Source organism: Anabrus simplex, chromosome 2, assembly GCF_040414725.1.
Source record: "Anabrus simplex isolate iqAnaSimp1 chromosome 2, ASM4041472v1, whole genome shotgun sequence".
Classification (NCBI taxonomy): domain Eukaryota; kingdom Metazoa; phylum Arthropoda; class Insecta; order Orthoptera; family Tettigoniidae; genus Anabrus; species Anabrus simplex.
Genome location: NC_090266.1, coordinates 47,208,805 through 47,227,400, shown reverse-complemented (window position 1 = coordinate 47,227,400; position 18,596 = coordinate 47,208,805). Strand labels below are relative to the sequence as shown.

At 38.0% G+C, this 18,596-nt stretch overlaps 1 protein-coding gene across 5 annotated transcripts in view; it reads right to left on the bottom strand.

The window, feature by feature from the left end:
* Positions 1–18,596, bottom strand: part of rtet (major facilitator superfamily domain-containing protein rtet) — a 294,106-nt gene that overhangs the window by 97,569 nt on the left and 177,941 nt on the right. For all 5 annotated transcript variants that reach the window (XM_067140241.2, XM_067140242.2, XM_068226066.1 and 2 more), the window contains one exon: positions 3,369–3,459. In XM_067140241.2, the coding sequence (XP_066996342.2) occupies positions 3,369–3,459 (91 nt within the window). The remainder of the gene's footprint in view (positions 1–3,368; positions 3,460–18,596) is intronic.

Below are 18,596 nucleotides of genomic sequence, written 5' to 3'. Positions count from 1 at the left end.
GTAATTTTCTTCAATGACTGTTGATATCTGCTGGGAAGCAGAAACAAGGTTAATAAGAAAGAGAAGAATTAGAAGGAAGGAACTATGATTTATGAAGAAAGAAAGAGTTCATCTGTGAGATGATATCATTGGTTATACATCCAGCTAACTACTTTTAGGGTTTTCAGAATTTCTTCTAGGTGTAAAAATGGAGAATTTGCCCTTGGCCTTTAACGTGTTTAGAATTGTTCTTATATCAACTGTCCATTGCATCATTCAACCCACTGAATTTTAGGTGTGTGTGCACGCGTGCAAGTGTGTGTGTGTCAATTTTCAACTAATTTAAGGAACAGAGTAAGATCACTGGTTGTCTACAGAACTAATCTGTGTTCTACTTGACCAGCAACTTCGTCAAAGGGTTAGTATACATACGGCATTGCCGGTTATGATGGTCTTCATCGTCATCCAGATCAATCAATCAATCAATCAATCAAATCACTACTGATTTGCATTTAGGGCAGTCGCCCAGGTGGCAGATTCCCTATCTGTTGTTTTCCTAGCCTTTTCTTAAATGACTGCAAAGAAATTGGAAATTTATTGAACATCTCCCTTGGTAAGTTATTCCAATCCCTAACTCCTCTTCCTATAAATTAATATTTGCCCCAATTTGTCCTCTTGAATTCCAACTTTATCTTCATATCGTGATCTTTCCTACTTTTAAAGACACCATCCAAACTTATTCATCTACTGATGTCCTCCCACGCCATCTCTCCACTGACAGCTCGGAACATACCACTTATATCTAAAATATTATTATAATATTTATAGATCCACCTGTTCAATACAATACAGTATAATCCACTATCTCATGTGGTTAAAATTTATACATAAAAGTCATAGGTACATGTTTCACCCTTTTTTTTACGGGCATCATCAGCCTATATCAATCTTAAAAATGAATGGATATGGAATCTTTCTAATCTTATAAACTATAGAGTAAAATGTTGGACAGTGATTTCATAAAATGTTATAGTATAACATCTAAAATAACAATATTGCACAGAAAGTATGTTAAAAATACTGTGAATGAACAGTTTTTGAAGATTAAAACGTGGTTAATCATGAATTTTTGAGCGTTTAAAACCAAAATGGATCCGCTTCTTTTTCACCATTAAGACTGTGACTGTGATGAAACTACAGATATTTCTGTACCGAAGCAACTTATTGTGTACAAAAAATATGTCAACCAACTTGAAAAAGAGGGTTAATGTTATTTTTGTGTCAACCTGCAACATCACTGATGGTAAAGCTGAGACCATAACAAATAAACTGAAACCCTTGAAAATTTAGGGTTAAAAACTTGTAATTTGGTAGGTCTAGGATCTGGGGCAGCTGTCATGATTGGTAAGCAAAAGGGAGTAGCAACACTGCTAAGAGAGAAAAGAAATGGACTCATGATAAACTGTCACTGCATAAATCACAGATTGGCACTTGCTAGTGCCCAGGCAGCAGCTGAAGTGGCTTATTTAGTGAAGTTTAATGATATTTTAAGACAACTCTTTTTCTTTTTTTTCAGAATACCTGTCAGGATGGCTGGTTTAACTGAAATCCAGAATATCATGGACAGCCCTCAAATTAAACTAAAAATGGCCAGTGATACTAGATGGTTGTCTCATGACTCTGCTGTACAGTCTCTAAGAAGATCTATGGTAAGTGTTGTTGCGGCACTTGAAAGAAAGGCCACTGAAAGAAATGATATTATAGCTGAAGGTTTAAGCAAGTGCATGAAAACATACAATTTCTTAGCTGCAGTTATGATGCTTTCAGCTATCATACCTCTTCTGTGTACATTGTCTAGAGCTTTGCAAATGCAAGATATTGACTTGACAGAAATTGAGCCAATCTTAGAAGCCACAAAAATCAGCGTCTTACAATTGAAAGACACTCTAGGAAATCGTTTTCAAAGTCCCAATCAACATCTTGTTGGTGAATGGTCAGACTTACACATCACTTATTCAGATGTTGATGTTGTGACCTTCAAGACAACAATTTATGACAAGTACATAGATACTGATATCAAACATCTAGAACACAGATTTCCAGATAGGCCCATCATTTCCTGCTTTTCAAGAGTGTTTAATGCAAAAAGTCAAGATCAGAATGAAGTTTCTGAGTTGCTTCTTGTTTCTACTTTAAAATGGGAAGCCCTCCAGTCATAAATTACAATAGCGCTAAACTGGAATGGTCTGTTGCATCAAAAATGTTTCAAGGAGAGTCCTACATTGGATTAAGACCTAAACAAATAATGTAGTTTGCAACAACATGCGAGCTTAAGGAATCTTTTCCAAATTTAGCAAGACCAGCTGCTATTGGACTGTCCGTACCTGTGAGCACAGCTGAATGTGAAAGGGGATTTTCAGCTTTGAAGAGAGTTAAAACCTGTCGTATGAAAGAGAGCACACTGAACAATTTGATGCTAATTTCACTAGAGGGACCAGACTCAACAGAATTCAATTATGTAAGAGCTGGAGACAACTGGGCCTCAAAGAAAAATCAACATATAAAACGTCATGCTAAAAGTAAATTTCAATTTTGTAATAGTAGAAAAAGATGTTATCTTATTTTGTCTTGTTCGTGATAACAGTGAAATCAATTTTGCAATTAATGTTTACCTCTCTGATAATATTGTTAATCCAAGCATGTATCCCACCTATATCAACCAGAGGGGAATAAGTAATCTATTTATTGAAATTTTATCATTCATTTCTGAAGTAGTATTCCCCCGGCTACTTATTCCTGCCACCTGGCTGACAAAAATTTCTGGGGAGAAAACTGGTACTGTATGTCCAAATAATATTTTTAGTCCATTTTCTTCATTCCATTATTCTAAATTTCCACCTTTACATTTTTTATGATTAGAAATTTCAATGCTATTGCCTGCATCAAATTTTTATCCACTCTCATCACTGACCAGGGTTCGGTTGCATATCTCATAAAAGGTATGTTATCATACCATGTGTATTACTCCATTTGGTACAGTCTTGTTCCAAAATAGATCCTGCTGGGTAGAAAATAGAAAAATTAAAGAAAACAGAACTGAAAGTACAACAGTCCATAGAGAAGATGTATGTATGTATGTATGTATGTATGTATGTATGTATGTATGTATGTATGTATGTATGTAAAACTGATAAATGTGTGGTCGAGTGAAGAAAATAAAGTACATATTACATACAAGTAAAAATGATCATGAATCCAGTTAATCATCTACAGACAGTTATCAAAATTACAGATCATACCATTGATAACATCAATTAATTAGAACTTAAAATTACATTATTAGAAGCATTATCAAGTCTTTCATTACTCAGCACACTAGTCATACTTACAAACTGCATATAAGATCAAGCCTGCATATAATGTGGGAACATACGGGGATATCCCAACTAAGATGTAAGCTGGCCCGATTAATCCTAGTCCCTGGAAAAAAAAAAAAAAATTGAAAAGAATTAGGTATTGAAAATATCCTTCATGAACACGGCAACAATAATTTGATATCACACCAGTAAATAGAGCATAGCTTAAATTCTGAAAATCACCAACAAGGGAAACAAAAGATAGACTAAAACATCTGCGGTAAGATACCCTCTAGTGCTTTTCTGTCTACTCAGTCATTCTCTTTATGTGAAGTCTGCACAATTTAGATCATAGACAATGTATAGTGCTCAAAATACAAGAATGAGCACATGGCAGTATATGTTATAATGTTCCATGAATTTAATATTTTATCAGATTAGTTTTAATTCTTATCAAAATTTAATTCACTGCCAATGTAGATATAAACCCTGTGGATACTCAAAACAAAGATTATGTCTGTAGGTTCAATTGTTTCTGAGGAACACATAACTGTGAGGAACCATGCGCTCATTCATTTTTCAGCAACAGAACAATCTGAATACACTCTGAAATAATAAAGTTTGATGTCAACTCCCAGTGTATTTTCCTTTAACTTTTCAACACTCCTCGTTTATCCCATTGCCTGATCATAACTAGGTAAGTCCATTGTAATTTGGGCCTACCCAGATTTCTCTTTCCATTGAATTGTAATTCTTCAGTTTGTTTTTGATATTCTCTGTTCAATTAACACAATGTGTTAAAACATTTCAGTCTCTCTCTCTCTCTCTCTCTCTCTCCATTTATCACTCGATCTGTCAATCTCAATTTTTGTTGGTACGAGGGCTGTAACTAAAGTAGTGGCAATACTGATAGAACTCAATATTTAATGAACTAACAGGTACAATCGCATTTCGTTCCTTCAAGCTGTCTTATTACCCTTTGCCGAATGTCGGGAGACCATTGGGGACTGTTGGCAGGGCGTTCTCTGTTGACGACAGTGACAGAGGGCCCTACTGCGTGGAGTACAGATGCCACGTCAGGAAATCGGCGGCCTCGGAGGGGTTCCTTTGATGGTCTACAGAAACGAGACACTCATGATGTCGATCTGATCTTGAAGAATGGACAGCCAACCTGTGCGGTGCAAATCCGCAGTCTCATTCCGACCCGCACAAAACGCCTTGACCCATCGTCCAACTGCCCTATACGGTCATGCATTCTCACCACAGGATTCACGGAATCCTCTACAACATTCTGGTGGATTTTTACCATGATCACTTCTATTTTAATCCACAAACACTAATCACCTATTGAAAACATGCTTTAAACTAGTGAAACACACACTCTTCAATGCCATACAGCAACGCTTCCAACTGGATGCCCATCAAATGCACTCCCATATGCTATTTGCGCATGCCCCACCTCCCGCGAGTCTCTGAACTACATTATTTATAGCACTCGTATATCCACATTTCTTACTCAGCCTATGGACTGATTTTCAGTTATTTTTCATTTTGCTACTGGCTGCATGTCAAAATTTGTATATAATCTGCCAAGGAGAAAAGAAAACTCGGTGTATGAATATTAATAATAATAATGTTATTTGCTTTACGTCCCACTAACTACTTTTACGGTCTTCGGAGATGCCGATGTGCCAGAATTTAGTCCCGCAGGAGTTCTTTTACGTGCCAGTAAATCTACCGACACGAGGCTGTCGTATTTGAGCACCTTCAAATACCACCGGCCTGAGCCAGGATCGAACCTGCCAAGTTGGGGTTAGAAAGCCAGCGCCTTAACCATCTGAGCCACTCAGCCCAGCGTATGAATATTAAGAGCTCATATGGAAAATGACTTATAGGAAAAGAAGACAAGGCAGAATGATGGCAGGAACATCTATCCAACAGTTGTATCAAGGTAGGCTGTTGATGATGATGACAGGGAGACCCTATTGTAAGGTCAGAATTCGACAGAGCTTTGAGGAGGCACCTGGAATTGATGACATATCCTCAGAATTACTGACTGCCTTACGAGAAACCAGCATGGTGAGGTCATTCCATTTAGTATGCAAGAAATATGACACAGGAGAAGTGCCATCTGATTTTTGGCAGAATGTTGCCTTGTACATATTCCTAAGAAAGCTGGCGCCGGCAAGAGTGAAAACTACCACACCATTAGTTTAGTATCTCACACCTGCAAAATTTTAACACGTATATTTACAGAAGAATGGAAAAACAAGTTGAAACAAAGTTCAGATAAGATCAATTTGGTTTCAGAAGAAATGTAGGAACACATGAAGCAATCCTGACTTTATGCCTGATCTTAGAGGACCAAATTAAGAAGGCCAAGCCCATGTATATGGCATTTGTAGATCTAGAAACGGCATTCCATAATGTTGATTGGACCAAGCTATTTGAGATTCTGAAAGTGATTGGGATTAGATGCCGAGAAAGAAGAATTAGAAGTACTATCTGTACAAAAATCAGTCTGCAGTGATAAGAATCGAGGACTTTGAAAAAAAGCAGCAATCCAGAAAGGAGTGAGGCAAGGCTGCAGTGTCCCCCCCCTCCTTTTGAATGTTTATATAGAAGAGACATTAAAAAAAAAAACCATGGCACTCCAGTAATTGAAGGGAAGGGGCCTCCCAAGCGACTACTGCTCAGCCCGAAGGCCTGCAGATTACAAGGCGACGTGTGGTCAGCACGACGATCCTCTCTGCCATAATTCTTGGCTTTCTATATCGGGGCCGCTCTCTCACCGTCAGTTAGCTCCTCAAATCTAATCATGTACGCTGACCGGACCCCAAACCAGCCCTAAGGTCCAGGTAAAAATCCCTGACCTGGCCAGGAATCGAACCCGGGGCCTCCGTTAAAAGGCAAGCACGCTATCTCTATACCACGGGGCCGGCTAGAAGAGGCATTAAAAGAACCCTGAGATTTGCCGATGTTATTGTTAATTTATCTGAGTCTGCAGAAGATCTGGAGAACTTGCTGAATCTTGGGGAAGGAGTACAAGATGAAAATAAATAAGCCCAAAACAAAAGTAATGGAGTTCAGTCGAAGGAACACAGGTGATGCAGGAAATATTAGATTAGGAAATGAAGTCTTAAAAGAAGTACGGTAGATGAACATTGTTACTTGGGTAGTAAAATAATGAGCGATGCCAGAAGTAAGGAGAACATAAAATGCAGACTAGCACAAGCACAGAAAATAAATTTGCTCACTTCAAACATTGATGGAGGAATTAGATGTATTTGAAGACTTACGTCTGGCGTATGGAACTGTATGGAACTGAAACATGGATGATAACTAGCTCAGAGGGGAAGAGAAATGGGGTATTACAGAAGAATGCTGAAGGTAAGATGGATAGATCGAATCATAAATGAAGGGATACTGAATCAAACTGGTGAGAGGAAATCGATTTGGCTAAATTTGACGAAGAGGAGAGATAGAATGATAGGACACATCTTAAGACATCCAGGAATTGTGCAGTTGGTTTTTGATGGAAGTGTAGGTGGTAAGAATGGTATTAATATGACAAGCAGATTAGAGAAGATGTAGGAAGTAGTAGTTATGTAAAAATGAAAAGATTAGCACAACCTTCACTAAACTAGATTCTGCGCTCTGTAATGGAGAGCATTTCAATGTTTTATCCTCCTGCTGATTTCCATTACAAGTCTTGAATTCCCCATTAATTCACTTAACCCTTAGACACTTATTTTGTTTTGCTATGCTGTCAATTCTTTGTTTCGAATGCCAAGACATTCTGTAGCTGTCTGTCACTGTTGCTTCCATACAGTGAGTGTTTTGTTGGGATTTTCAGATGTGCAACATTGGTGCCAGAGAGCTTAGCCTGTACTTGTATTTGTGATTCAGTGTTGGAGACGACTGAATAAGACTAAAAAGCAAAAACCCCGTGGTGCAACAGCGCCAAAGGCCCATGGCCTACCAAGCGACTGCTGCTCAGCACAAAAGACTGCAGATTACAAGGTGTCGTGTGGTTGGCACAATGAATCCTCTCAGCCATTATTCTTGGCTTTCTAGAATAAGATTAACTTCGCAGAAAAGGCAAAATGGAAGCATTTCACATTTAGTTATTATATAACAGTAGTAATAGTTTTAGTGAAGAAACAGCAAGATAGTTTAGCTATGGGATCTAGTTTCTCAGGGTATCTGGCAGACATTTTCATCAATCATCTACAAAACAATTATTTACTTCAGGACACCCACTAATACCATATTTACGCGAATAATCTCCGCATATGTTTTCAAAACAATTTGAGGCACTAAATTGGGGTGCGAGTTTTATTTGTGTCAAGGTTGGCAACATGCTCCTGGTTCACGCGAGTTTGATGTTGGGTGTACAGTTATGCTTTGTGTAACCGCAGATGCACATGTCATATTTAAACAGAAAAAAATTCAGACTTTTAATTCAAAAATGCATTTACATTTAAAAAAGAGTATTTTATAGAGTAATAATTTAAAGGAGAATTTTCGGTATCACGACAGAATGCGTCGTCTGTAACGTGTACGTGGAGCTTTCTGCACTTTCACGCACTTCGGTGTGTCTACAGTGTGTTTCATACTTGCTAAGTTTGAGTAAAATCGTAATTCGTTTGTATCCAGGAATGCCACAATATCATGTAGCAGGCAGTGTGCGGAGAAACAGAATCTGCGAACACTGGCGATGCTGACGGGTGGCGAAAAACAGTGGCTCATAATTATAATCAATTCGTACGCACCGAACAATATTGTCAATGCCGATGAAACTGCATTTTTTAAATGCCGAGATCAAACAGACTTATGGTTTTAAAGGAGATGGGGTTACTGTACAGTACGTATTGCAATGCAGACTGAAGTGAAAAACTTCCTTCCCTCGTCATAGGAAAGTTCGATAAGCCACGATGTTTCCCTGCACGTACAAGGTATCTAAAAATGCAAAAACATATTTGCACAGGGGAGTCAGCATAATTTGTCCTCATCTATGAATCGTTTTTTATTTTTATTTTGTTGCATGAGGTTATGTTTGCCAGTGATTTATCCACGTGCTTTATTTGAATGATGTAAATGAACCTTGCTGGATACATTTCGGAAATAGCTTTTTCCATGGCATTTGCAAGGTTTAAACTGTGAATCAGGGTAATTGCATGCATTTATGGGTCTTAGAATCCCTTGTGACGCGGCAAGGGTTGACATTTCTGAATTATGGGGCCATGGCGGAAATCCTACAAGGATAGAGTCACTATCCTGTGTTGCAATGCAGACAGAAGCGAGAGGCTTCCTATTTCCTCCAATCGGCATAGGAATGTTCGATAAGCCACGATGTTTTAAGGGCATCGGGTACTTACCGTGCAAACACAAGGCATATAAAATTCTTACAGTACAGTAATTCAATGAACAAAGCACTCGCACAGGGGAGCCAGCATAATTTGTCCTCATCTTTCAATCTTCCTTTTTCTTTCGTTGCGTGAGGTTATGTTTGCCAGTGAGTTATTCAAGTGCATTACTTGAACACTGTAAATGCGCCTTGTCGGATACATTTTAGAAATAGTTTTTTATCCATGGCATTTGAAAGGTTTAAACTGTGAATCAATGTTGGATTGCATGCAGTAACGAGTCTTAGATAATTGATAACTTTCATGGCAAATTTATTTTATAGCACTGATAATGCATTTTTATCATCTCAAAAATATGTTCAGATAAAGTAGCTATACCTGTCATGTTCATATTTGCGTAAAAACCACGTGGGATTCAAGGAGTGATATGAAATGTTTGTTTGTGCCTGCATTACTCTTTCAATGGAAGGAATTTTAGTTCATTTAAATTTTTTCAAACTGATCCTTCCTAAAATTAGGGTGCGGGGATTATTCGGCGGCAGGGATTATTCGCATAAATACGGTAAATAAAATGATACGCTAATCACAGATATGTGGATGTTACCATAATCCTCTTCAATGGTAGTCGAGAAGTACTAGATTACCTTCGCCTGCTACTCAATAACTTACACTGCAACATCAACTTCACAACAGAACATGAAACCAACAGATCAATTCACTTCCTGGACCTCACCATCACAATCACAAATGAGACACACAAATTCAACATTTACGGAAAGGCAACAACAACCACTACAACTACAGATTAACTCCTCATGCCACCGAATCTCACAAAAAATGGCAACATTTCGAGAATATAGAACTAAAAAATTCAATTCGTAAAGCAAATGGCCACAGAAAATGGATACAATCCACATATAATAGACAAAATGCTTAGAAACATCAAGAAAAACAGAGCAGAAAAATCAATGCAAGAGAGTAAACACCAAAAACAGGCAATACAGTATCACAGAATACCATTCATGGGTAAAGCATCGTGTTGAGTATTTAGGCGTTGTAGTAAGGATGTAAAGGAGAGGCCATGTAAGTCTCTGGTAAGACCCCAATTAAAGTATGGTTCCAGTGTATGGGACCCTCACCAGGATTACTTGATTAAAGAACTGAAAGAAATCCAAAGAAAAGCAGCTTAATTCGGTCTGGGTGATTTCCGACAGAAGAGTAGTGTTAAGAAAATGTCGAAAGGTTTAGGGTGGGAAGACCTGCTGCTTAACTAAGAGGTCTGCTCAGAGATGTCAATGGAGAGATGGCGTGGAAAGACATTAGTAGATGAATAAGTGTGAGTGGTGTTTTTAAAAGATGGAAAGATCACAATATGAAAATAAAGTTGAAATTCAAGAGGACAAATTAGGGCAAATATTAATTTATAGGAAGAGGAGTAGGGTTTGGAATAATTTACCACTAATTTCAGCAATTTCAATAAATTTCCAAATTCTTTGCAATTATTTAAGAAAAGACTAGGTAAATAACAGATAGGGAATCCCCCACCTGGGCGACTGCCTCAAATGGAGATCAGTGGTGACTGATAGATATCAAATAGCCAGAGACCTTAAGAAGCAACATATCTTCATCAGCTTCTCAATCATAAATAACCTGGGTCAGATTCTACCACATTCAGTCAATACACCAGATGGTAGGTTCTATTCTCAGCGTCAGTAGCTGGGAAGATGATTTTCTGTGGTTTTCCATTTTTATGCCAGGCAAGTGCTGAGGCTGTACCTTAATTAAGGTCATGACTGATACATCCTAATCCTAGCCCATTTCCATCCTCAAGTCACTGAAAACCTTTGATGTGTTAAACAAGTAGCAAAAAAAAAAAAAAACACTGGGTAAATTTAAACAGAATGGTGTATATGAAATCACCTGTGAAAACTGTGAATGTTTTTGTGTTAGAGAAACTGGAAGAGGATTTGTCATCAAATTTCAAGAACTGGCGATACTCCAGCTACATAAGCTTGAAAAAGCAGCTGCTGCACATCTACATGACATAGGTAATCAAGTATCAAATATACAAAATTCTCTTACTGTTTTACACAAACATCCAGAAAGGATAAAACTGAACATTTCAGAAAGTCTAGAAATGACAAACTTTAAAAAGAATATGTAAAACCAATGTTAGGCTTTAGCAATACCTGTATATTTTTGAAACGAGACACACCTATAGTTCACCATAGCACCTAGTCTTCAATGAAACAATATTCTTTGAAAACAACTGTGTACCAAATTGAGCAACAATTGAATGTCACCATTTCACCACCTGACAATATAGTATAAGCTCTCAAATGCATTGTGGAACAGAATATAACAAAAACTGTGACTGATAACAGCATTAAACGAGTCTTTACTATAGTTTACTATTGGAACTGAGTTGATGATACTAAACCTAGGAAACAAGCCTACGTTTATAAATAAAAATCAGAGGGAGGTAATACACATTACACTAAGCATACACATATTGCAAACTTTATAAAATACTGGAATGTGCTGGAGGAACCATCATTAGCAGACCACCAGCACATACAATTTGCAATAGATGCGAGACTATGTGGGACTGATGTACAGAGACCCAAAAAGAACTAACTGGGACAGATACAGATAAGTTCTAGGGAAGGCTGTACAAAAAAATTCCAACTAACGTGAGAGGACAGAAAGAATTGGAAGAGGCAGTGGGAACTATTCGATGAAAACTGCCCTCTCAAAGAAAAGAAAAACACCAAAAAAGGTGGTGGAACAACAAACTAGCTAAAATGAAAGAAGAGGTTAGGATGTTGTATAGAATATCATCTAGAAATGGTATGTGGGACATAAACCATAGGAAACTCACTGAGTATAACCTAGAGATACGGAAAGCAAAAAAGAAAATCTTCGAGACTGTTCTATGAGAAAGTGGAATTACACACTGAAACAACAAGGCTCCAGAAGCTTCTGAAAGCAACCCATATAAATCAAGTGGGGAAAATGGAGAAACCAGATGGGTCATTTACTCAGGCGGGGAGAGACACGCTGGAGATACTAAAGGTGTGTCACTTTACTGAGGCTGAGGAGATGATGATATGAGACTCTTAAAGTTGAAAATCAAGAATTAAAAGAAAGACTGCGATCGCTAGAATTTGGGACTGACCATTCTTCGAGTGATATACCGGTACAAGTAACAAACTCGAGCACGTGGTGTCAAGTAGTTCGTGGATGGCCGGCTAAGAAGAAATCTACAACTGAATTTCCGGAAATAAACATTAGAAATAGGTTTTCTGCCCTAAATAATTTAATCCTGGAAGAAAGTGATCGCGCGCGTGAAACCAAATCATCGCGATCCGTTGCCGTGCCGAGTTTGAAATTTAGGCCTAGAATTCAAATTCAAGACCCAGTTAGGCCTAAATCAGCGAAGGTAGCTGTGTTTGGTGATAGCCAAGGAAGGGGAATTGCGGGAGTGATTAACGATGAGAATATAGCAGCAACCGGAGAAATATATCCAGGAGCTTCTATCAGCAGGGTTGTGGAAAACGTAGAAGCAGCAACTAGGAACTTCGGGAGCGGCGATGCAGTGCTTATCATCGGTGGGACGAACGACGTAGCTCGCGACGACGCCAAGAATGTAAGATCACAACTTAAACATACACTAGGGAAGCTGACCCACACTAACGTTTTTGTAGTGAACGTGCCCCACAGGCATGATTTGAGTAGAGATTCGTGTGTGAACATTGAAGTGGACAAGGTCAATACAGATATTGTTAAAATTTGTAAACATTTTCGGAATACTCAGGTTATTGAATGCAGCAGTTTTGAGAGATACTGTTATACAAAACATGGCCTCCATCTAAACAATTCAGGTAAACGAAAGATAGGAAATATTGTTCTAGATTTTATTAATCTTAAGATATGTACTGTAAAACAGGCAACTCCCTTGAGTTATAATACTGACCAGGAAAACTAGCAGAAAGAGCCAGCTATACTTCAAGCTGGCTCAGTCAACTAGAAAAAGAAACTCAGGATAGTAAGGAATTTCAAGTTACCCAATTGCAACAGTCAAGTTTTAGGGAGGAAGGGGGTCTGAGATTGCTCTTGGTAAACTGTCAAAGTGTAGTAAATAAACAATTAAAATTCGGTACATTGATGGAATCTTATGAGACTGATGTGGTGATAGGAGTGGAATCGTGGTTGAAAGAAGGGGTGGGTAATAGAGAAGTATTTCCAGAAGGGTACACAGTTTATCGTAGAGACCGAGGAGATAAAAAGGGAGGGGGGGTGTTTATTCTGGTGAAGGAAAATTACTGTTCACATGAATGGTTTACCGATGAAAGGGATGAAATATTAGGGATAAAATTAGTTTGTGATAATATGAAGGAGGTGGGAATTATAGGAACATACAGGCCTGGAAGAGAGGAAAGAGACATGGAAATCTTTGAAAAAATAATAGATTATACTTGTAAAAACAATAATAATGATATGGTAATAATTGGGGGAGATCTAAATTTGCCTGAAGTTGAATGGAAAGGAGCTGCAAGTGAAGCCCATGAACAGAAACTGGCAAATAAGTTAATTTGGGAGGGAGGATTTACACAAGTAGTACAAGAACCGACTCGTCTCAATAACTTACTAGATGTATTCTTGGTTAAACCATGGGAAATTGTTGATAAAACTGAGGTAATTGAAGGAATAGGAGACCATAAGGTTGTAATAATGGATGTAGGACTCGTACCAAAAAGGCTTAATAAGAGGGTTACACAAGACAAGAAATTGTACAGAAAAACTAAAGTTGATGAATTTGGGACTTACCTTAACTCACAATTCAGTTGTTGGATAAGTGAAGGGAGTAACGTGGATACACTTTGGGCTAAATTTAAAGGAATTATTTGGGAAGGAGAGAAGAGATTTGTACCTGTTAAGAAGGGTAAAATGACCTCAGACCCTGTTTATTATACAAGGGAAATAAGAAAATTAAAAAGAAAATGTAGAATAGTAAACAGGAAAATCAAAGAGGGTAGGGAGAGTGGAGAAACTAGAAAACAGCTAATGAGGGAACTGAATAGAGTGAAAAAGGAAGCAAAAGAGAATTATATGAATGGCATACTTCAAGAGGGTAATGACCACAAAGGGAAATGGAAAAAGCTGTATTCATATATCAGGAATCAAAAAGGAAAAGGAATCCAAATTCCTACAATGGTGGGAGAAGGGGGTGAACACTATTTAACAGATACTGAGAAAGCAAACCTATTTAGTAGGGAATTTAGAGATTCAGTAGATGATTGTCAAGAGTTGGAAACCGAAACAGAAGATAGAGAGGGAGAGAGACAGAGGGAAACAAGAAGCTTCTCTTTCACAAACGAAGATATTTTCAGAGAAATCCAACTGCTTCAGCAAGGAAAAGCAGCAGGGAGTGATCAAATTACTGGGGAGGTATTAAAGACAATGGGGTGGTACATAGTGCCTTATTTAAAATTTCTCTTTGACTATGTCATAAATAATAGTGTAATACCAAAGGAATGGAAGGAATCTATAATAATACCAATTTATAAAGGAAAGGGTGATAAAAGGAAACCAGAGAACTACAGACCAATCAGCCTGACCAGTATAGTTTGTAAAATTCTGGAGAGTTTAATATCGAAGTACATCAGAGGGATATGTGATGATAAAAATTGGTTCATGAGGAGCCAGTATGGATTTAGAAAGAAATTTTCTTGTGAGGCACAACTGGTGGGATTTCAGCAGGACATATCAGATCAGTTGGATTCAGGAGGTCAGTTAGATTGCATAGCCATAGATCTTTCCAAAGCCTTTGATAGAGTGGAACATGGAATATTATTAAAGAAATTGGAGGGAATAGGATTGGACGTAAGGGTTACACGTTGGATAAAAGCATTTCTAAATTCAAGGGTTCAGAAAGTCAAAGTAGGAAATAATGTATCTCAGGAAGAGAAAGTTTGGAAGGGAATTGCACAGGGTAGTATAATCGGTCCGTTACTTTTCTTAATATACGCAAATGATTTAGGGAACAATATAACATCAAAAATAAGATTGTATGCAGATGACATAATTGTTTATAGAGAAATAAACAACATTGTGGATTGTTCAGAATTACAAAGGGACCTTGAAAGTATCCAACAATGGGTTGAAGAAAATAATATGAAGGTTAATGGAGGCAAATCAAGTGTTACAACTTTTACAAACAGGAGCTTTAAAACTGAATTTGAATATATAGTCCTCTCCGTGTAAGGACGTACCCTAAGGGTGCAACCTTACCCTTTCTCCCCTGTAATATTAAGGTATCGATTTATAGTTACTTTTCTTGCTGTTGGGTATTTTGCAGGTCTTTTTCAGTGTCGGTAACCATACAGTTTAGGGACCCTACTTGCCGATACGACGTCTTACATTAACCGTTAATCTGGCACGTTGGCAACGTTCAATCACTGTTCTAGCATGAATTGCGTGTTGCCACCGCATTGCCGTTAAAGTCACTAGTGATACATTTGCGAGAATATTTAAAGCATATTTTCTTTTTCTGTGGGATTGTAAATCTATTTGGCTAATACCAAGTAAGTAGAATTGTGGCATGTTCGGATAATGCATTTATTAACATTGTTTGCGCGAAATGATTAAAGTGCTCAAGTACGTCAGTCTCATGTCTAGATCTACCGGTACACGAAATAACTCTTGCGGGACGAAATTTTGGCAGTAGAACTTATGATATTATTATTTTCAAATCCGCAGTGAACTTGAAACCTGACCTAATTTCCGTTCACGGAGCTTGGCACATTAGTATTCCTATATGTTTCCTGATAAGCTTGAAGATATAACCAGCCTGCAGGCTGAAAATATGCCCAATAATTTCTCTCCTTACTGGTTACCGGTGTTGAAGAGAGAAGGAAATGTTCGCGCAAAAGAAAGGGAAGTCATTGGATGTCTGGAACTTTCTAAAATCACACTGCAAAGACTTATTAAATAAATTGCATCGTTTAACACGCCCCTCTTGTCAAGAATATGGTTATAGTACGCCTAGTGTATATCAAAATAAAGGCGGATAATTTGAGTGAGAAAGTGTGTTTATATCCTTAATTCCTCATTGAGCGTGGAAATCGACGAGATATTCATAATTATCTTGAGTTATTTGATCTTATCTTTTATCATTTACTAGGGTAGGGAAACATTGATTATCGGTGTTTCCTACATTGAGGTTAGTTTGTTATGGTTATGTCTGGTGATTTTAATATGTAACCAGGCAGGTTGGCAGCAGTGATCCGCCATTACAAAAAAGAGAAAAGAAGAGCATCGGGTGGCGATATTTACTTTCTGGGGTATTTCCTTACGTGGAAATTACTATACTTTGGATGAGGTAGTTATCCCAAAAGATGGCAAGTGCAAATACTTAGGTGTGAGATTTGAAAGTAATTTGCACTGGAAGGGTCATATTGATGACATTGTTGGGAAAGCATACAGATCATTACATGTCATAATGAGGCTACTTAAAGGATGCAACAAAGAATTAAAAGAAAAAAGTTACTTGAGTATGGTTCGTCCATTATTGGAATATGCAAACAGTGTTTGGGATCCTCACCAAGAATACCTAATAAAAGAAATAGATAGTGTGCAGAGGAAAGCAGCAAGATTTGTAACAGGGGATTTCAGGAGAAAGAGTAGTGTATCAGAAATGTTAAAGGAACTTGGGTGGGAAACTTTAAGTAAGAGAAGGGAGAAAACTAGACTTACAGGATTATATAGAGCCTATACAGGAGAAGAAGCATGGGGAGATATCCGTGAGAGGCTTCAGTTGGAAAATAATTATATCGGCAGGACTGACCACAAATATAAAATTAGAAGGAATTTTAGCAGAAGCGATTGGGGTAAATTTTCATTCATTGGGAAGGGTGTGAAGGAGTGGAACAGTTTACCAGGGGTAGTGTTTGATCCTTTTCCAAAATCTGTACAGATATTCAAGAAGAGAATAAACAGCAACAGAGAAAATAAATGAAATGTTAGAGGGCATTCGACCAGTGCAGGTTATTGTATATAAAAAAATGTGTGTGAATAAATTAATTCCATCCCCTGGTCTAAGGAGTTTGGACAGCCAAAGTAGGGGACTGCCTGTAGGGGTGAAGTACAGTGGGGACTTCGAGGGCCCTGGGACCGCTACGGTAGCTGTGAAGGCCCTTCAGGAACTCTGAAAAGTGGTGGCAAAAGGGGCTCTGGTTAAGACGCAGCAGGTCGTTATGCTACTTAGGATCCAGAACGGGTAAAAAAAAAAAAAAAAGTAAATAAATAAATGCAATGTAAATATTAATGTTATACCAGTTGTATAGTATCATTTGAAGTAATTCCACATACTGTATATCAGTTGACTATATTTGTAAGTAGGACGGAATATATTATAAGTAGAATTTTGTAAACAATATAAATTTATTAAGGATGAGCTGTGTGTTTAATAGAAAACATTGTTAGCGTAAATTGTATAATATTGTATTATAGGAAAAATTTTCTTCTCTTGTTAATTTAATATTTAGTGCTTGACAATAATGTATTTTAGTGTACCATTTGCCACCGAGGTAGACACCTCATTTGCAAATAAAGAGATTTTGATTTTTGATTTTGAAAGAAACGGTTGGAACAGAGACCAGAGCTCTAAGAGCAGACTGGAACTTTGCCAACAGAATAATAAAACATAACCATATAAAATGTGCAATCACCACGTTTCATCCTATAAAGGCTCCGGGGCCAGATACTTCTGAAAGTCGTACAGGAAGGATGGGAGATACTCGTCAATGCCCTGACAGACCTTTTCAGAGCTAGTCTAGCTTCAGGGTACGTGCCGGAATCATGGTCTGAAGCTAAAGCAGTATTCATACCTAAGACTGGAAGGGCATATTATGCCCATGCCAAAGCATACAGACCATTATGTTTAACCTCCTTCATGCTGAAGGCAATGGAGAAAATTCTGGATAAATATATCAGAAGAACGGTGCAACTGAACTCAACGTTACATGAAAATAAGTCTGCATATAGACCTGGCAGATCCACTTAAGTAGCACTCCACCAGTTGGTTTGTAAACTAGAGGAAAGCCTAGAATACAAAGAAATTGCACTGGCGGCATTTCTAGATATAGAAGGAACCTTCAGCAATACAACCTATGACTCTATGATCAAAGCCTTGGAAAAGATCAAGGTGAGTAAAACCGTCATCAAATGGATTAAATCCATGTTAGACGGAAGGAAGATAAAAGCAACCCTGTTTGAAGAAAGACTGACAGTTAGGGCCACCCAAGGCTGTGCTCAAAATCATAGCTATGCTCAATGAACAAGATTTTTTATACACAAGGATACGCAGATGACCTAGTGATTGTGGTACGAGGTAAGGTGATGAGTGTTATCCAGGACCTCATGCAAAGATCACTTAACCTTGTGGAGAACTGGTGACGGGAAGAACAACTATCAGTCAACCCGAAAAAGATAACTCTGGTCCCTTTTACAAAAAGGAGAAAATTAAAGGGAAAGAGATCACTGAAGCTCTTTGGGCAATTTATGTAAGTATATATATACATATATATATAGAAGAACAGGCACTGCACCTACGTGTAGTGTTAGATAAAAATCTAACCTGGAATCTACACATAGAAAGGAACATAACCCGGGCCAAGAACTTGCTGTACGCATGCAGAAGACCGTTGATGGCCTATGCTGCAATCATCTGGTGGCAGAAAGTAAGCCAAGGAAAAGTCAGTAGTAGATCGGATAGCCTACAGAGAATGGCATGCATAGCCATAACTGGGGCTATGAGAACTACGCCGACAGAAGCCTTGATGCTTTACTAGAGCTCCCATCACTATGCAATTTCATAAAAGGACAGGCT